The sequence below is a fragment of the Garra rufa genome, chromosome 18, assembly GCF_049309525.1.
Source record: "Garra rufa chromosome 18, GarRuf1.0, whole genome shotgun sequence".
Taxonomy (NCBI): Eukaryota; Metazoa; Chordata; class Actinopteri; order Cypriniformes; family Cyprinidae; genus Garra; species Garra rufa.
In genome coordinates this window covers 20210465-20231463 of record NC_133378.1, presented here as the reverse complement: position 1 = coordinate 20231463, position 20999 = coordinate 20210465, and the positions used below count along the sequence as shown (strand labels likewise).

The 20999-nt window shown below is 42.3% G+C and overlaps 1 protein-coding gene across 1 annotated transcript in view; it reads left to right on the top strand.

The window, feature by feature from the left end:
- Positions 1–20516, top strand: part of lamb2l (laminin, beta 2-like) — a 64557-nt gene extending 44041 nt beyond the window's left edge. Inside the window, exons 20-34 of the mRNA XM_073822837.1 lie at positions 300–531; positions 932–1095; positions 1168–1392; positions 1494–1708; positions 3481–3577; positions 3658–4030; positions 4639–4823; positions 13569–13816; positions 13925–14140; positions 14221–14365; positions 15440–15647; positions 15738–15879; positions 17005–17181; positions 18062–18221; positions 18399–20516. Of these exons, the coding sequence (XP_073678938.1) occupies positions 300–531; positions 932–1095; positions 1168–1392; positions 1494–1708; positions 3481–3577; positions 3658–4030; positions 4639–4823; positions 13569–13816; positions 13925–14140; positions 14221–14365; positions 15440–15647; positions 15738–15879; positions 17005–17181; positions 18062–18221; positions 18399–18535 (2924 nt within the window). The 3' untranslated portion in view covers positions 18536–20516. The remainder of the gene's footprint in view (positions 1–299; positions 532–931; positions 1096–1167; positions 1393–1493; positions 1709–3480; positions 3578–3657; positions 4031–4638; positions 4824–13568; positions 13817–13924; positions 14141–14220; positions 14366–15439; positions 15648–15737; positions 15880–17004; positions 17182–18061; positions 18222–18398) is intronic.
- The last annotated feature ends 483 nt before the right edge of the window (positions 20517–20999 follow it).

The following is a 20999-nucleotide window of genomic DNA, read 5'->3' as shown; positions in this document are numbered from 1 at the left end:
CATATCTCGGACCCTAGGCTGACCAGAGAGACGCGTTTTTTTCACAGACAATTTATGGGGCAGGCAGTGAGCGGATCGTGAAGAAAGGTCAGCTGAAATTGACACTTTATGTTTTAGGCTAGAAATCGCTGATACAACCTTTAAATGAAAATACACTGATAATATAAAAGTATTTATTTGACAGACACTTAGAGCCATCATTGTTGTTTTTAAATTGTAACTGTTTTTTTGTTTTAGTTTAAGATTGTAATTACATTAAATTTGACAAAAAATCACTCTCTTTTCTCTGTCCGCAACAGTATGTGACTGCCACTCTCAGGGCTCTGTAGGGCATCAGTGTGACCCTGTGACGGGCCAGTGCCCGTGCCGGCATGGGGCGACTGGCCGCCAGTGCTCAGAATGCCAGCCAGGTCAGTGGGGATTTCCAGACTGTAGACAGTGCCAGTGTAACGGTCATGCGGAGAGCTGTGACCCTGAAACAGGTGAATGCTATGAGTGCGGAGACTACACAGCTGGACAGCTCTGTGAGAGGTGAGAGACTACTTAATGTAGTCATTACACTGACAACATTAGTGAGACTACATCACTGAGACAAATTACAATTGGGTCACTGATTGAAGTCACAATGTAATGCATGCTTTGCAAAGGACGATGAGGCAGTCATAATTTATATATCAAACATGACAGCAGGTAAATTAATTAAAGGATTACTTCACTTCCAGAATAAAAATTTCCTGATAATTTACTTACCCCATTTCATTCAAGATGTTCATGTCTGTCTTTTTTCAGTCGGAAATAAATTAAGGCTTTTCGAGAAAAAAACATTCCATGATCTTTCTTCATATAGTGGACTTCAATAGGGATCAATGGATTGAAGGTCTGTTTCAATGCAGCTTCAAACGGCTCTTTATTCTGCCCTCTGTTACTTTAGGTGTGTAAACGGTTTTTATGGTAACCCAATATTGGGTTCTGGCGAGCACTGCCGCCCCTGTCCTTGTCCAGGACACCCTGACAGTGGACACTCCAATGGAGCTTCCTGTCACGCAGACTATGCCTCCAACCAGATCCTCTGCCAGTGTGGTGAAGGATATGGAGGTAAAAGGGTGTCACTAAATCAATAGTTTTTAATCCTCCTTAAGCAGGTTTACTGACAGTGTCCTCTCTCAGGTCCTCGCTGTGATCAGTGCGCCCCTGGTTACCATGGTGATCCTGGGCAGCCTGGCGGGGAGTGCCGGCCATGCCAGTGCAATGGGAACATTGACCCCCAGGATCCAGAGTCATGTGACCCACGAACCGGCCAGTGCCTCCAGTGCCTGTATAACACAGACGGCCACTCTTGCTCTGAGTGTAAACCGGGTTACTATGGAAACGCACTCGCTCAGGACTGTAGACGTGAGTACAGTGACTCTAAAGCTTCAAAACAGAAGTGTTACATTTACAATGAATTAATAAATGTATTTAAGTCTAATTATGTACTCTGTCTCATCCTGCAGGCTGTACTTGTGTAACCGCAGGCACTTTAGAGGACTACTGTACTGATGGAGTGTGTCACTGTGATAAACAGACTGGACAATGCCCCTGCAAGCCAAACATCATTGGCCACAACTGTGACCAGTGCGCTCCCAACCACTGGAACTTCGGCTCGGACTGTGGATGTGAACCCTGTGAATGTGCCCAGCCAAATGCTCTCAGCACCCACTGCAACATGGTTCGTACTGTGGCGTACATTATCTTTCTTCATCATTTAATCTGTGTTTTATCACTGATGTCACATGGACTATTTTAATGATGCCCTTACTACCTTTCTGGGTCTTGAATGTGGTAGTTGTGTTGCTGTCTATGCAGAGTCAGAAAACTCTCAGATTTCATCAAAAGTACCTTAATTTGTGTTCTGCAGATGGGTTTGGAATGACATAAGGGTGAGTAATTAATGACAGAATTTTCATCCTTGGGTGAACTAACCCTTTAAATTAGGGATATTCAAACCCCTAAATGTGATGATTTATACATGGAAACTGTCTATTGTCATGCATAACCATACAAAAACATATTGGGCTGCTAAGCTTGAAATTATACAAATGACATGTTGTTTGCCAGAATTATTTAATTGTCTTTAAACTATCATTGGACTCCATTGGAGTCCAAACATATTTATTCATATATTATTTAAGCATTTAGTTTTTTTATTAAATTCCCAATATATACTACCAAAGTGTAAAAGTGTCAGAAAGATTTTTTTAAATAAATATATATTTTTATTCAGCAAGGATGTATTAAATTAATCAAAAATGCTAGTAAAGATATTTATAATGTAACAAAAGATTTCGAATAAACATTTTAAATAAATACTGTTCTTTTGAAGTTTCTATTCATCAGATAATCCTAAAAATCTGGAATATTGTCGCAGTTTCCACAAGAATATTAAGCAGTTTTCATTATAGATAATAAGAAATGTTTTTTGAGCACCAAATCAGCAATTTTTGAAGGATCACGTAACACTGAAAACTATAGTAATGGGTGTAGAAAATTCAGCCATCACAGGAACACATTACATTTTAAATGCATTAAAATAGAAAATTGTTCTTTTAAATTGTAATAATATTTCACAATATTACTCTTTTTACTGTATTTTTATTAAATAAATGCATCCTTAATAAGCATAAGAGACTTCTTACAAAATATTATGACACAAAACGTTTGAATGGTAGTGTTTCTTGCAACACTAAAAATACATTTGAAATTTAAAATTAAACGTGAAATTAAAAAAATACAAACTAGAGGAGATACCAAACTATTTACCACCTTCAGCAGTTGTTGTAGACATTTTACATTTACGATCAAAGATGCTTCAGATTATATTTATTTTTTTATTTATAATTAATCAATCTTCTTTTTTTTTTGTCTGAAGAGGATCTTGGATTTGAGTTGATGTTTTCATGGCTTAAAGGGGGATAGTTCACCCAAAAATGAAAATTCTGTCAAATAATTACTCCTGGATCTCGTTCCAAACCCGCAAGACCTTCGTTCATCTTCGGGACACAGATTAAGATATTTTTTGATGAAGTCCGAGAGCTTTCTGACCCTGCATAGACAGCAAGACAACTGCCTTCAAGGCACAAAAAGGTAGCAAGAACTTTGATAAAATAGTCCATGTGACAACAGTGGTTATACCATAGTGTTATGAAGTTACAATACTTTTGCGCAAAGAAAACATTACAGTTAAACCACTGATGTCACATGGACATTTTTATTGATGTCCTTACTACCTTTCTGGGCCTTAAAATGTTTAAGTTGCATTGCTGTCTATTCAGAGTCAGAAAGCTCTTAGATTTCATCAAAAATCATTTATGTTCCAAAGATAAACAAATTTTTTATGGGTTTGGAACAACATGAGGGTTAATAATTAATGACAGAATTATCATTTTTGGGTAAACTATACCTTTAATGACTTTCTTTTTCTACCTCTCTAATTACGTGCAGTTCAGTGGCCAGTGTCATTGTCAGCCAGGTTTTGGAGGGCGACAGTGCAGTGAGTGTGAGGCGTTTCACTGGGGTGATCCCAGAGTGCAGTGTGAAGGTGAGCAGTACACACATACACGTCTTACTCCTGTTTGTTCTCTTTGTCATATCATTATTCCTGTATCTCCCTCTGTTTAGAGTGTAACTGCCACCCTCTGGGGTCCGAGATGGCTCAGTGTGACCGCGTAACAGGTGCATGTGTGTGTAAAGAGGAGGCTTCAGGGCGTCGCTGTGATGAGTGCGCCCGTGGCTTTACCGGAAACTTCCCCAAATGCGTTCCCTGCCATCCCTGCTTCCAGCTATGGGATGATGCCGTGTGCCAGATCGGCCGAGATCTAACCCACATCAAGGATGTCATTGCCATGATTCTGGAAAAGGGTGAGGTGCCCGGAGTCAGCGATAGCCGCATACGTGAACTGGAGAAGAAGCTGGCACAGGTTCAAGACCTGATTCGAGATGGAGACCAAGAGGGAACCTATAATGTAATAAGCCAAGCTATTGATGACTTGAGGTAAAGCCTGCACACAGTGTGTGGTAAATGTCATTTGTGACCCTGAACCACAGTAGCATAGGTATATTTTTAGCAATAGCCAAAAATACATTGTATGGGTCAAAATGAACATTTTTTCTTGTATGCCAAAAATCATTAGGATTTTATGTAAAGGTTCCATTAAGATATTTTGTAAATTTCCTACCATAAATATAGCAAAACTTAATTTTCACTTTTAAGAACTTTATTTGGACAACTTTAAAGGCTTTTTTTTTTGTACCCTCAGATTTCAGATTTTCAAATAGTTATATCTCATATCATGTTTAAATCTCAAATTCCAAAAATCGACCCTTATGACTGGTTTTGTGGTCCAGGGTCACATTTCACTATAGTAAGGCTTCAAGACAGGGCCTAAAAATAATTTGTGTCACTTGCATTAACAAGGGTTAGATTATCACTCTTGCAATTCAATTGAATCCATGCATTATTTAGCAAAAGCTAAATTATCTATGCACTAGAGATAAATTGTATGTTGCATTTGGCACTTTGCAAGTATAATTTGGGACTTTGGTTGTATGTTACATGAGGATAACTGTAATTTTTCTCCATTTAAATGGACATATTTTCAGAGCTGAGATAGCTTTGAATGATGGGCGTCTGATGGGCGTGAGTCGGGAGCTGAATGTGACGGCAGACCTTGACAATGCTCAGAAACGAAACCTTACTGCACTGGAGAAAGAACTGAAAGACTTAAACAATACACTTAACCGACTGCGCAAAGAGCTGCAGAACTACCTAACTGCTGGATTGGCAGGTAAAGTAGTAGTACTTTTTTAACAAGTTTAGTTTGAGTTGTTGAAAAAAGATTTGAATTTATTAAATTCACCAAAATTAACCAAATAAAAAAATGACTCAATTACTTGATTACTTTGTAGTCTTTTAATTAAAATTCCTTGTCTAAAATGGCTTTCATTTAAGGCCAGTTCACACGATCAACGATATCTATATTGATAACATCACCAGATGATAATGCTCTGTTTATTATAAATTCCCATTGCCATTTTGTCATCAGTAATTTTTTGAAGCCAGGTGAAAGATTTACGTTATTTTAAAAATCCACATTGTTTTATACATATTTTGGACTGTGGGGGGCGCCATTGTTCCAATGACGTAAAATGTAAAGCTACTGGCGCTACCTGTTGCTATTTTTACTTCAGCAAAACTCGGAAAATAAAATACTGATAAAATGACACATTGTGCAGATTTTGGTGGTAATTTTTAGTCGAAGGGCAACAAGAGAAGCGATGTAAGTCTTCACTGCTTTTCTAGAGATAAGAAGAGGCGAAAAGAATGGGAAGATGCCTGTGGATGAATAAAACTTCATAAAGACTTGCATCTTTGTTCTCTCCGCTTTAGCCCTGATGCTCTTTTAGTAGTCTTTTAGTAGACCACAGCTACTGAAATAGCTTACAAACAGCAGGGACAAGAAATGGTAGATGCCACTAAAAGAGCATGGATTTCACTCGATATCCTGGGGCGTTTAGACTCCTTGTGGGGAAAATTGATGGTACAACATTTGGTATAAGCCTACACTTATATCCATTGCCACTTATGAGCTATTTCAGTAGCTGTGGCCCAGTGTTGGGGAAAGTTACTTTTAAAAGTAATGCATTACAACATTACATTACTCCCTAAAAAAGTAACTAATTAGGTTATTTAGTTACTTTTTATTGTAACATTATGCGCTACATTCCTTTTGCATTCCTTTTGTGTTGGTTTTTAAATCTGGTCAGGGCTTGCTTGTTTGTTTTTAATATAAATAGTTAAATGCAAATGTAAAAGCCCTTTCACACTAAAAAGTGAAATGAATAAGCCTAAGGCTGAAGGAAAAGTAAATTCCCGTCTGTACAGTAGAACTGTAGGAGAAGGAAGTCCAACACTCTTCAGCAATGAGAAAAATGAAGCACAAATGTTAGTTAAAAAGTAAGTTTTGCTTATTAGTAGTAAGTTGAATTGGAACAACAAAGGTCAGCAGCAAGACATTGGTTAATAAAATGGGATTAAATTAGGGGTGGGCATAGATTAATTTTTTTAATCTAGATTAATCTAGATTAAATCTTGGAATTAATCTAGATTAATCTAGATTAAAATGGCTAATTTGAATTCTGCTGAAGGCATTCAGAATATGTGTGCTACCCAAATAATGACTTAAAGTCTTTGAGAATGGATCATAAAGCTCATAAAGCTGTTCTATGATAATTTGTTGATGAAAATAAATTATATTCAATTAGATGTACTTGTGTTTACTAACTAACTAACAATGAAATTATTTTTTCTACCTATTAGATTGTGTTTTTTTAACGTCAACACCTACCCAGCCCATTACATGTTACACCGTACTTTTATTTTGACAGGTTGCCGTGAAGTTTCTGTGTCATACAGTATTATATGATGCTAGTTTTCTCAAATGAAACGTTAAAAGTGACACTCACAGCAGTTTGGGAGATTGAGTTTATCTGTTCATGTGAGATGAAAATGCCAAAAATTACCGGGAGCGTCACGTGTGTTTCAGTATGCGTGTAGTAAAAGCTCGTCTCCGCAATGCATACATACAGCTAGGCAAACGGAACATATCGGATTCATATTAAAACGGTCTTTTTGCATTTCAGGTTTCACATACACTAGTCCATATCGCGATTTGAATTAAGTGACTGACCAACATTTGATTTATGAATCCAAAAAACGACGAATTTACGTGGCATTTCGCTATAGTAGATTCGGTTCTCTTACGAGAGGTCTCTCGTACTGCGTAAGCGTTAAGCTTACGCTTGGGGAAAATCCTTTCCGCGAGAGATATTGAAGCCAAAAAATTATCCTTAATTTTGTATTAATGTAAAACGCGTTGCCGCAGTGAGCAGACATAGGCGAGGCGTATTGCTTGCCTATTGGCTGCTCTGCAGCAACTGCAGCACCTATCGAGCGAGGCTTGGCGCGAAACCAGCTCCAATGAGAGCCTTTCGCGCCTAATACGTCATCTCCCGCCGAAAGTGGCGTGATCCAAGCCTATAAATATCGCTCGAAGGTAGCTACACTCTGATTTTTTCATCCTTCACGCGACGCCTTCGCATCGCTGGAGCTGGAGAAGAAGCCGCCGTCGACTGGAAGTACATCAGCGGGACGAGTCTGAAGCTGCTGGCTACGCCGCCTTCCTGCCTTCCTGCTGCGCTTTCCGGCGACTATATCCTTTTACTAAACTATTTACTCTAAAAGAGCTAGCGTCTTTTTAAAGATGCCATCCTGCGACTCGTGCGGAGTCGCACTCAGTGACGGGGACCGCCACGCCGTGTGCGTTTCCTGCCTGGGGGAGGAGCATGCTGCGATAGCGCTCGCCGAGGGAGGTTGCCCTCATTGCGAGCCAATGGCCATGGCGACTCTGAGGACTCGCTTCGCCTTCTTCTCGCAGCCCGTTCCTATGCCTGCTGCGGCGCCGCGCCGTAAAAAGCGCCGTGCCCAGCGGCTTCCGGAATCATCCTCCAGCCGTCAAAGCTCGCCGGTGCGCCTGCTAGCTTCACCTACACTCACCGTCTCAGTGCCGGATTTGGCGCAGTCGCTGCCAGCCGCTGCGCCCGCCGATGTCGCTGTCGAGGAGAGTGGGATGGAGGAGGAGGAGGACTCTTGCTCGCTGGCAGCGTCAGGCAGCGAGGAATGGGCGAGCTCTGCGGACATCGCCCCCCCTGCCCGCGCTCCACCCAGCGCGAGAGCCTCTATCGAGTCAGAGCTCATGAGGATCTTAACCCAAGCCACGGCGAGCCTGGGCCTGGAGTGGTCCTCACCCGAGCAGCCTGCTCACAACCGGCTGGATGGCCGGTTCCTGCCGAAAGGAGAACGGACGTCGCTCGCGAAACCGGCCCCTTTCCTTCCGGAGCTTCACCAGGAGCTCGCAAAGTCTTGGAGCGCCCCCTACTCAGCGAGAGTGCGCCCATCCTCCTCCCCGGCGTTCTCTGTAGTGGACGGCGCCGAGAGTAGAGGTTACCTAGCGATACCTCCGGTGGAAGAAGCGATCGCGGCCCACTTATGCCCGCCCTCTGCTGGACGGCGGGCTAAGCCGGCGCTGCCGTCTAAGCCCTGCAGACAGACGTCGAATCTGCTACACAGACCTTTCACCGCGGCGGGACAGGCCGCCTCAGCGCTGCACACCATGGCCACGCTGCAGATCTTTCAGGCCGACCTTCTCCAAAAGCTGGATGAGGAAGGCCCTGACGCGATCTGCGTACCAGATTTGAGGAGCGCCACGGACCTCGCACTCCGTGCCACCAAATCGGCAGCTCAGGCCATAGGACGCAACATGGCGGCGCTGACGGTTGCAGAAAGGCACTTGTGGCTCACGCTCTCAGAGATGGCGGAGTCCGAGCGCACAGCCTTTCTTGATGCGCCGTTTTCCACGGCTGGTCTGTTCGGCACGTCGTTGAAGGACTTCACTGAGCGCTTTGCAGAAGTTCAGAAGACCTCTCAGGCGATGAAACACTTCCTGCCGAAGCGGTCTAGCTCTGCCGGTCGCCCAAAGCCGCCAGCGCAGAGCTCTAGACCCCAGCCTCAGCCCGCTGCAGCTGTCTCACAACGCCGCCAGGAGCAGGGAGCGAGACCGCGTTCCTGCTCTGCAGGCCGCCGCCATGGAGCGCGCGCTCAGAGACCCAGGGTTGAGTTGAAACCTAACCCCCCGAAGCAGGCCTAGTACAGCTAGGAAAACGCCGGTGCGCGAGTCCCGCGGCTGCCAGACTCCCACCGAAAGTATTCGCTCGCTCAGCTCCAAGAAATGTGGCTGTTCCAGCATCATCCGCAGTCATCAGGCCGGCGCTGCAGCCCGCCTGTCTGCACTCAAAAGCCGTTCTCACGGCTACCCAAATAAATCCTCAAAAGAGTGTATTTTCTGGTGTCCCGGCCACAGCCGAAGGTGTTTTGTGTGTAGCACGCATGCCCACTGTCCAGTGCCCATCACTACACATAAGCACATCCTGTCATACAAACCCCGCGCACATAAAGTCGACCAAAATCGACTGCGCTTCACAGGTGATATTTGTGCCCACCCAAAAGTGCCCACACATATCATATCAGGCAGGTCTTACGGTTTCTGTAAAAACGAAACCGGACGACGCCCCGTCTACGCGGCTAAAAGCTGCATTGAGTGTGTTAAATGTGCCCGTTACTACGCAACCACATATACACACAAGAATAGCAGTCCCCGCGGTCAGCGTACCCCGAGCCTCACATGTCACAGCGGCCCCGTTATTAACAGATCGGAGCGCGCTTCGCACCCACCCCCTTGCATTACATGCAAATGCATGGGAAAAGCTCCCGGGGGTTTCACAATGGGTGCTGGACATCATAAAAAGAGGCTATTCGCTCCAGTTTCGACGGCGCCCTCACTGTTACACGGCGCGCGTCGAGACCACTATACAGGCAGATGCAGCACACCTGCTACGAGCCGAAGTGACCACATTATTGAGCAAAGGAGTCATAGAACCCCTGTCTCAAGGTCAGAGCGAAAGAGGGCTATACAGCAAATACTTCCTGATACCGAAAAAAGACGGGGGAGTCAGGCCCATACTAGATCTAAGACAACTGAACAAAGCGCTGGTGAAGCGAAAGTTCAGAATGCTCACGACCAAGAAAATCCTCGCGCAAGTGTGCCGAGGAGACTGGTTTGTGTCAGTGGATCTGAAAGACGCGTATTTTCAAATACAGATAGCGTCGCGTCACAGGCGATTTTTGAGATTCGCCTTCGAGGGCCAAGCTTATCAGTACACAGTCCTACCATTCGGTTTGTCCCTAGCACCCCGTACGTTTACGAAGTGCATGGACGCAGCGCTCGCCCCGCTCAGACTGAAGGGAGTGCGAATACTGAATTATTTGGACGATTGGCTGATTTTAGCGCAATCTCGCTCAATGCTCAGGGAACACACGGCCATGTTACTCGATCACCTCGAGAATTTGGGTTTGAAAGTAAACTGGGAGAAAAGCTCGCTGAACCCCAGCCAGAATATCTCCTTCCTGGGCATAGAACTGGATTCGCAGTCAATGACAGCGAAGCTAACGCAAGAGCGCGCGCTGAACATTCAGAGAGCAGTGAGCGCGCTCTGCTGCAGCGCGTCTGCCCCGCTCAAGACCTTTCAAAGAGTGTTAGGTCTTATGGCGTCAGCATCATCAGTTCTACAGTTAGGGATGCTCTGTATGCGCCCACTGCAGTTCTGGCTGAGAGCGCGAGTGCCGCGCCAAGCGTGGGCGTCCGGTCGACTCCGTCTCACGATCAATCAGAGATGCGTTACAGCCCTGATGCCGTGGAGAACAGCCGGCTGGTACCAAACAGGTGTCACTCTAGAGAGACCCTCGAAGGTGAAAGTAGTGTCCACGGACGCGTCCACCTCGGGATGGGGAGCGCTCCTAGACGGCAGACCGTCGTTCGGCCAGTGGTCAGAACGCGAGAAATCGCTGCATATCAACTGCCTCGAAATGATGGCAGTGGAGAATGCGCTGACATATTTTCTTCCTTTATTGAAGGGAAGTCATGTATTAGTCCGCTCCGACAACATATCGGTAGTGGCTTACATAAATCGCCAGGGCGGTCTCAGGTCCAGAAAACTACATGCACTTGCAGAACGCCTTCTGGTATGGGCTCATCGCAACCTGCGCTCGCTGAGGGCAGCGCACGTGCGGGGGACCCTAAATGTAGGACCAGACAGACTGTCCAGGAACAATGTTCCGGCGGGCGAATGGTCGCTGCACCCTCAGACGGTGCAGCTATTATGGAAAACATTCGGCAGAGCGGAGATAGATCTATTTGCATCTCAGGACAACGCTCATTGTCTAGAATTCTTTTCAAAGCCAAGGACGCGCTAGCCCATGCGTGGCCCCGCCGTCCTCTTTATGCTTTTCCCCCAGTCTCTCTCCTACCTCAGGTGATAGAGAGGGTGAAGGAGGAAGGGTGTGCAATACTGCTAATAGCGCCGTTTTGGGGGAACCAGCCTTGGTTCCCAGCGCTGATGCAGATGACGAGCATCGCACCGTGGCCAATACCTGTGAGGAGAGACCTCCTCTCGCAGGCGGGCGGCGCGATTTGGCACCCTCACCCCGAGCTGTGGTCCCTTCATGTATGGGTCACCAGGGAATATATGATGAACTCCCCACAGGAGTGATATCAACGATCACACAGGCTAGGGCGCCATCTACTAGACGGCTCTATGCCTCGAAGTGGTCGATATTTGCGGACTGGTGCACAGCCCGCGGATCCTCACCCACAGACTGTGGAGTGACAGATGTACTTTCCTTCCTACAAGAGCTGCTGGACAAGGGCAGGTCCCCGTCCACGCTCAAAGTTTATGTGGCGGCCATAGCAGCGTTCTCGATGACAACGCTAGGTCAGTCAATAGGGAGGAATGATTTAATCATACGCTTCCTTAGGGGAGCTAAGAGATTAAATCCACCCAGACCGCCTTCAGTCCCAACTTGGGACCTTTCTGTGGTGCTGGACGCTATGAAGGGCGGACCATTCGAACCACTACAGGCGGCTGAATTAAAATATCTGTCTCTTAAGGCTATATTCCTCCTAGCGCTCGCTTCAGTGAAGCGCGTAGGAGATTTGCACGCGCTCTCCGTGGGCGCGACATGCATGGAGTTTGGACCTAACGACTCTAAAGTTATACTCAAACCCAAGCATGGATATGTGCCAAAGTCTATTAACACACCGTTTAGAGCACAGGTCATCGCACTGTCTGCTCTGCCGGTTGGGAATGAAGAGGCTGACGCGAGACTCTTATGTCCAGTGAGAGCGCTAAGAGTCTATGTGTCTCGCACGTCTGCTTTTAGACAGACAGAACAGCTGTTCGTCTCGTTTTACGGGCATTCTAAAGGAATGGCTGCGTCAAAACAGACTTTATCCAGATGGATAGTGGATGCTATTGCACTGGCGTACGAGTCCAAGGGCATGCGATGCCCGCTGGGTGTCAGAGCACATTCCACGAGGGGCGTGGCCTCGTCGTGGGCTTGGTCGAGTGGAATTAACCTGCAAGACATTTGTACGGCGGCAGGCTGGGCCTCTCCGTCTACATTCATAAGATTCTACAACTTGGAGGTTCCCGCCCTACAGGCCAAGTTGCTATCGGTCTAGATATTAACAGATATCTAGACCCATGTTCCAAGTTTATCCAGGTCGTTTACCTGCCCGGATATACCAGGAGCCAGTGTTTCTAGGGTCCTAATCCCCTTATATGTTCAAGCACGTTCAAACACTATATGAACCCCGGGCTATTCGCCCTCGGGTCTATGGCATCAGATCTTGGCATGCACGGCGTTTTACATGGGGTCCCCAAGCGTAAGCTTAACGCTTACGCAGTACGAGAGACCTCTCGTAAGAGAACGTACTCGGTTACTAACGTAACCTCGGTTCTCTCAGAGAGGGAACGAGTACTGCGTACCTTGCCGTGCAAGCGCGTGCTCTGGGCGCTTTTATGATGAAAAAACCAGAGTGTAGCTACCTTCGAGCGATATTTATAGGCTTGGATCACGCCACTTTCGGCGGGAGATGACGTATTAGGCGCGAAAGGCTCTCATTGGAGCTGGTTTCGCGCCAAGCCTCGCTCGATAGGTGCTGCAGTTGCTGCAGAGCAGCCAATAGGCAAGCAATACGCCTCGCCTATGTCTGCTCACTGCGGCAACGCGTTTTACATTAATACAAAATTAAGGATAATTTTTTGGCTTCAATATCTCTCGCGGAAAGGATTTTCCCCAAGCGTAAGCTTAACGCTTACGCAGTACTCGTTCCCTCTCTGAGAGAACCGAGGTTACGTTAGTAACCGAGTACGTTTTTATGAATGGAGGACGACGCGACCCCGTCTGTGTTTTGGCGGAGGAGACTTAAACGCGCGACCATATTCTATAGTCTTCGGTATACATCCGCGTTAAACTATCAAGGTGAAAGTCATCATAGCTTGTGTAGTTTAGACCCAGCTCCCAACCCAAATTTGAGAATAGATTAACGGCGATATTTTTTTTATCGCGCGATAAGAGTTTCACGTTAACGCAGCACGTTAACGCCGATAACGGCCCACCACTAGATTAAATACATAAAGGAAACAAAAAGTAACTGGCGTTACTTTTTTGAAAAAGTAACTCAGATATTTTCTTGTAAATAAAAAAGTAATGCATTACTTTACTAGTTACTTGAAAAAAGTAATCTGATTACATAATTTGCGTTACTTGTAATGCGTTAGCCCCAACGCTGATGTGACCATCATCTCAGTATTTTATTTTCTGAGTTGTGTTGAGGTAAAAATAGCAACAGGTGGCGCCAGTAGCTCACCGAGTGCAACCATTTTAAGTCATCAAAGAAAATGGCGCCCCCCATAGTCCAAGAAATGTATAAAACATTGTGTATGTTTTAAATAACGTAAATCTTTCGTGGTTTTCTCCACATATTTTAGTAAGACACAAGATTATATTAAGTCATACAAGTCTTAATACCCGGGGTTAACCCATGTTAATGTCTTTTGTTATTTTTGTTTTACAGAGCAGTTTGAAAATGTGCGCAAGTACTACCAAAGTTCATTGAATTCAGAGCAGCGCTGTAACGCCTCTGTATACGGACCCCAGAGTCCTGTGAAACAGTCTGAAGACACACGTAACCGTACCGAAGCTCTGCTGAAAGAGAAAAAGGACCGCTTTCTACGGACAGTCACCGCCAATAATAAATCTTTGTCTGAACTGGGCGAAAAAGCTCATGAGATAGATCGAAAGCTCCAGCAGCTCAGCAACAAGGTACAGACTTTAGACACAACTTTGGCTTGAGACCTGAAAGAAAGCATCAGAAAACCATTAACTTCATCAGTGACACATTCGTGATTCTTGTTTTTCTTTTGCCTTAAGGTATGTGGTGGCCATGGCAATGCTAGTGCAAATAGTAGCTGTCCAGATAGCCCATGTGGAGGACCTGGCTGCCGTGACAGTGACGGTGCGCTGAAGTGTGGAGGGAAAGGATGTAAAGGAACTGTTGGTGCCTCAGTGACGGCTCTGAAAAACGCTGATGATGTTCATAAGAACCTGACTGCTACCAGTGAGGAGCTACAAACCATTGCTAAAAAGGTAAATGGTGTTTGTTTGAACATGTGCAGTGTGTGCGTATGCTCGTGAAGGAGCCTGAATAATTTCTGCTTCCCTCTCAGCTCAGAGACATCGCTACACTCACCCAGACTGTGAAGACGCAAGCAAAGGACACTCTTGATAAAGCCCAGAGCAAGAAAGAACTCTTTGAGAACTCCAACAATATGCTCAAAGACTTTATTCAGAAGATTAAAGATTTTTTGAATGGTCAGTGATTGCGTTTTTGTATTGATTTTGTGTTGTGTGAAATGCAGAGGCGTTAAGGCATAGTTCAGTGAAAAATGAACATTTACACACCTATATGTTATTCCAAATTTCATACAATAGCAAAATTGTATACTATTTTTAATATTGAGACCCAAAAATGAAAATTACCCTATGATTTGGTCACCATTAAGCAATCCTAGGTGAATATGACTTTTTTTTATTTCAAACTGATACAATCTGAGTTATATTAAAAATGTCCTGACTTATCCAAGCTTTATAATGGCAGTGAATGGATGTTGAGATTTTAAAGTCTAATTAAGTTCATCCATCCATCATAAAAAGTATTCCACATGGCTCCGGTTTGTTAATAAATGACTTCGGAAGTGAACTGATGCGTTTGTGTAAGAAAAATATTTATACTTTGAAGCTTTATAAACCATAATCTCTAGTTTCAGCTAACTGTCAAACGCACATTTACGAGAGTGAATTCCAGCGGATGACGTAGGACATAGGTGTAATGTAAGCTCTGCTGAGAATATGCTAGTCTCGCAAGAACCGTGTTTTGTTTACAGCAAGGGAAAACCTGTCTCTTCTTGGCTTACATCGAAATTCTCTGACATTTTTCTTTACAAATCCACATTTTGTACTTCTAATTCGTGACTTCCTCTGCGCTTCTGTTTAATTACAGTTTATTTTGTTTCAAATATTGATATTTTTCTTACACAAACGCATCAATTCAATTCAGAAGGCCTTTATTAACCCCCCAGAGCCATGTGGAGTACTTTTTATGATGGATGGATGCACTTTATTGGACTTCAAAATCTCAACAGCCATTCACTGCCATTATAAAAAAGAGCAAGAACATTTTTAGTAACTTCTACACACCTAAAATGGCTTGAGGGTGAGTACAGTAAATCATGGGGTAATTTTCATTTTGGGGTGAACTATCCCTTTAACATAGGCCTGAGTAGATGATAAATTTACATTTGTTTCATGAAAATGTTTAATTTTCATTAATGCGTAATTATCACTTACAAAAAACTGTTTTAATACTAAAACTCATGATATATGCAGAGGAGGGAGCAGATCCAGAAAGCATTGAAAAAGTGGCCCAGCAGGTTTTGGCGATCTCCTTGCCAGTCAACAGGACCGTAATAGTCAACATCGTTGAGCAGATCAAAGCCAACATTGCCAACCTCACCAACGTGGAGGGGGTGTTCAACCAAACCTCAGAACAACTGGCCAAAGTCAAGGATCTGCTTAAGAGAGCTCAAGATGCAAAGTAAGCGAGAAAGAACATAGTTCATTACTGGACACAGAAATCCACTTAGGGTAAATGACATTTTGTGTGTGTGATTTTGTGTTTGCGCAGGGCACAAGCTGAGGGGGTGAGCAATAATATCAATAAAACTAAAGAAGCACTTGAAACCTCTCAGAGTGCCATTAAAAAAGCTGAGAAGGAAATGACCAAAGCCCTGGAAAACCTCAAGAATGCCCAGAACATCACTACTACGGTAAACATTAATTATTATTAACAGCATTGAAAACTGCTTAATTTGTTGTGCTGCTTAATAGTTTTTGTGAAAACCATCATACTTTTTTAATGATTCTTTGACATTCAGAACAGAACAAAGAACAGCATTTATTTAAAAACGAAATCTTTTGTAGCATTATAAATGTCTGTACTCTCACCTTTGATCAGTTTAAAGGATTAGTTCACTTCCAGAACAAACATTTACAGATAATTTACTCACCCCCTTGTCAACCAAGATGTTCATGTCTTTCAGTAGTAAAGAAATTACGTTTTTTGAGGAAAACATTTCAGGATTTCTCTCTATATAGTCGACTTTTATGGTGTCCGCGAGTTTGAACTTCCAAAATGCAGTTAAAATGCAGCTTCAAAGGACTCTAAACAATCCCAGCCGAAGAAGAAGGGTCTTATCTGGCGAAACAATCAGTCATTTTCCTAAATAAATTGATATTTATACACTTTTTAACTACAAATGCTCGTCTTGTCTAGCTCTGTTATGCACACGTTAGGGTATGTCACAAAATCACCTTACATCGCAACATTTTTTTCTAAAAGGCATTTGTTCTTCTTTGCACATTCACTTTGTAAACACTGGGATGGAACTTCTGCTGTGATGTAGGACGATTTTGAAGTTGGAGAAGAAAATGAAATTTGCAGACATATTTTCGTGAACCAGACGCATACGCATGCGCATCGCAGAGCTAGACAAGACGAGCATTTGTGGTTAAAATGTGTATAAATATTAATTTATTTAAGAAAATGACCAATGATTTCACTAGATAAGACCCTTATTCCTTGGTTGGGGTCGTTTAGAGCCCCTTGATGCTGCATTTAAACTGCATTTTTGAAGATCAAACTTCTGGGCACCATAGAAGTCCACTATATGGAGAACATTCCTGGAATGTTTTCCTCAGAAAACATAATTTCTTTAGAAACTGAAGAAAGAAAGACATGAACATCTTGGATGACAAGGGGGTGAGTAAATTATCTATAAATTTTTGTTCTGGAAGAGAACTTGCAGAACTAAGGTGTTTATTTCTTTAAAAATAAAATGTTATCGTAGCATTAAAATTTGATCCAATCTGCTTTCTGTCTCTTCACTGAACAGGTTGACAACAAAATCTTAAATTTAGACAGCAACCTCATGGATGTGATGATGCGATTGGCCAATTTGTCACGTGGAGTGGATTTATTAAAGAATAAGACGGAGCAAAACAGGGAAATGGCAAAAGATGCTAAAGCTCAGTCCGACAATGCAACTCAAGAGGCTGCTGGACTTCAAGAGGTGTGTGTGTGTGTGTGTGTGTGTGTGTGTGTGTGTGTGTGTGTATGTGTGTACCTGGTATTCATCACGTTGTGGGGACTAAATGTCCCCACAAGGATAGGAATACCAGTAGATTTTGACCTTGTGGGGACATTTCTCAGGTCCCCATGAGGAAACAGGCTTATAAATCATGCACAATGAGTTTTTTGATGAAGTAAAAGTGTGCACAATCTCCTGTGAGGGCTAGGTTTAGGTGTAGGGTAGGTGTAGGGCGATAGAAAGTACGGTTTGTACAGTATGAAAACCATTACGCCTATGGAATGTCCCCATAAAACATGTAAACCCAACATGTGTGTGTGTGTGTGTGTGTGTGTGTGTGTGTGTGTGTGTGTGTGTGAGCGCATGTGTGTGTACCTGGTATTCATCACGTTGTGGGGACCAAATGTCCCCACAAGGATAGGAATACCAGTAGATTTTGACCTTGTGGGGACATTTCTTAGGTCCCCATGAGGAAACAGGCTTATAAATCATGCACAATGAGTTTTTTTGATGAAGTAAAAGTATGCACAATCTCCTGTGAGGGCTAGGTTTAGGTGTAGGGTAGGTGTAGGGCCATAGAAAGTACGGTTTGTACAGTATAAAAACCATTACGCCTATGGAATGTCCCCATAAAACATGTAAACCCAACGTGTGTGTGTGTGTGTGTGTGTGTGTGTGTGTGTGTGTGTGTGTGTGTGTGTGTGTGTGTGTGTGTGTGTGTGTGTGTGTGTGTGTGTGTGTGTGAGCGCATGTGTGTGTGTGTGTGTGTGTGTGTGTGTGTGTGCGCGTGTGCACGTCTTGCTATATTTCAAAGCTTCTGCCATTAACATTTAATATTTGTGTGCATGTTTGTGTTTAAAAGGATCTGGCAAATGCTGAGACTCTGTATAAGGAGCTGAAAGATAAGGTGGACGCTGTGGGAGGGACAGGAGAAGGTAACATCAGCCAAAGAGCCACAGAGATGAAAAAAGAAGCAGAGGAACTGCTGAACAAGGCCACCATGGGCATGGAAACCCTCAGAAGTATGTCCAAATGCAATATACATTTACTAAAGAGCAAAGAAGTGATATTTTATGCTCAAACTAATAGCTTTTTTATGCTGTCATTTTGTTCAATAACAAATTGGAATATTTTGGGTTATTTGACTATTTTTGGCTCTTTTCTTATCTTCTTTTTTTTCCTGTGTCTCTCCTTTGAAGAACTAGAGAGAAAGTTCAACAAGAATGAGAAGAAATTGCAGCAGCAGCGGGATGAACTGGCGGATCTGGAGAAAAACGTTACAGAAGTCAGAGAATATATCCGATTGAAAGTCATGGGCTACAATAACTGTCAGTAGGAACTGTAAAAGCCTGAAATCAGATGAAATCAATGCATCTTCTCAATCACCCTCTGTGTGATTCATGTATTGTTTTATTACAAATCCAAATTGCTATTTCAATACGAATCAGCAGCTTCACTACTTAATTGTTATGAAGTTGATGATGAACTTCTAAATGGAGCACAGGTTTTTTTTGTCATGCTGCTAAATCAGTGGTTCTCAAACTTTTTCAGGTGTCGGAGAGCTGAAAAACTGATTGTGGACTACACTACCAGTCAAAAGTTTTTGAACAGTAAGATTTTTAATGTTTTTAAAGCCTGAATTTATTTTATCCACATCAAAAACAATGACTTTTTGAATATTAAATATTTTTACTATTTATAATAACTGTTTTCTATTTAAATATATTTTAACATGCACTTTGTTCCTGTGATCAAAGTAAAATTTCAGCATCATTACTTCAGTGTCACGTGATCCTTCAGAGATCATCATAATATGCTGATTTGTTGTTCAAGAAACATTTACTATTATTATTATAATCAAGATTTAAGACAGTTGAGTACACTTTTGTTTCAGGATTCTTTGCTAAAGAGAAAAATCTAAAGATCAGCATTTATCTGAAATCAAACGCTTTTGTAACATTATACACTACTACACCATTCAAAAGCTTGTAGTCAGTATTCTTTATTTTTATTTTTTTTGAACGAAATGATAGAAATTAATACTTTTATTTAGCAAGGATGCTTTAAATTAATCTTAAAGTAATGATTAGGACATTTATAATGTTACAAAAGATTTATGTTTCAGATAAATGTTGTTCTTCTGAACTTTCTATTTATCAATGAAACCTGAAAAAAATCTGCTCAGCTGTTTTCATCATCATAATAATAAATGTTTTTGAGCAGCAAATCAGAATATTAGAATGATTTCTCAAGGATAATGTAATGTTGCTAAAAATTCAGCTTTGATCACAGGAATAAATTACATTTTAAAATATATTCAAATAGAAAACAGTTATTTTAAATAGTAAAAATATTTCGGATTTGTACTGTTTTTGCTGTACTTTGGATTAAATAAATGCAGGTTTGGTAAGCAGAAGAGACTTCTTTAAAAGAAAAAGTGTATCTGATACCCCAAGTCTCATCTGATGTCCTTTTCACTGTGCCTGACTTGAGTCACCAATCCATATTTTTTTCTGAACTGCTGTTTTGTTCTTGTTTTATTGAAACAAGCAACTAGCTGTTTGCTACCTAAGAAATTGAAAGAAATGCTTACGTCCATCAGTTATGTTATTAATTTAATGTTAACAGTCAGTTTATTCATTTGTATGGGTTGACAGATTTTGATTAATTCAATATTGGTGCTTTCTGTTATATATTTTTAATATTTCTTTTAAATAAGCCAATCAACGGAACAGACCCCAGTTTGAGAACCACTGTACTAAACGAACTGCTGACCAACTGTTGTGTAGCCTAGTGGCCAAAATCATGCACTACTGTTCAACGTTTTGGGGTCAGTAAGATTTTTAAAAGAAATTAATACTTTTACTCAGCAAGGATGCATTGAATTGACCAAGGTAGCAGTAAAGACAATTCTAATGTTACTAAATGTTTATAAGAACTATTCATCAAAGAATCCCAAATGGCTGCCGAAAATTAAAATTAACCAAATTCAGTTAAACATTAAAGCCTTGGTGAGCATAAGAGACTTCTTTCAAAAACATCTTTAAAACTTACCAACTCCAAACTTTTGAACTGTAGTTACATTTACACATTGAAGTGCCAAGCACCATATTTTTATAATATGTAAAAGACGTATATGAACACATTAAACCTTTGATATGGAATTCAAAACTTACTGTTTTGTTTTATTTGTATGCACTTGCATTTGTATGCAAACTCTGTTCTTTTGTGTATTACATCTGTTGTACAGAAGGGGGCGATAGAGAATAGAAAAAGCACAACAGTGCATAAAACATAATCAGTGCTCATGTTTATGATTCTGATGCATATTTCTGAATTTCAGGTTTGTTTCAACATTATATATTGCACCCTTAAACTTGAGCCCATTGGCTTTTCTGTCTCTGCATCGTCTTTCCTGTGTCTGTTAGTTTTAGGGAGGATATGTTCATTTCTGTGCAGTAATCCTGTCTGTGTTTGGATCAGTGGCTTTAGCTGACCCTGAGCTTTGATTCAAATCAGACCACTGAATTTTGTTTCACATCATATGTTTGACTGTCTACTCCTGATAGACAAGTACTATAGTGTACATATCATAAGAACATAAGTAATTAGTACTTAAAATATAGTATAAATATAAGTACAGAGAATAGACACATACATTCATATTTAGTGGAGGATGTGTCTTGTCAGCATGCTGGGTGTTAAGTTAGAGACAGGGTTTTAAACCGGGGGTTTTTGCTGCGTACTGTAACATATGTTATACTTCATTAAATTTGAATGAACATTAACTAATGGATAAA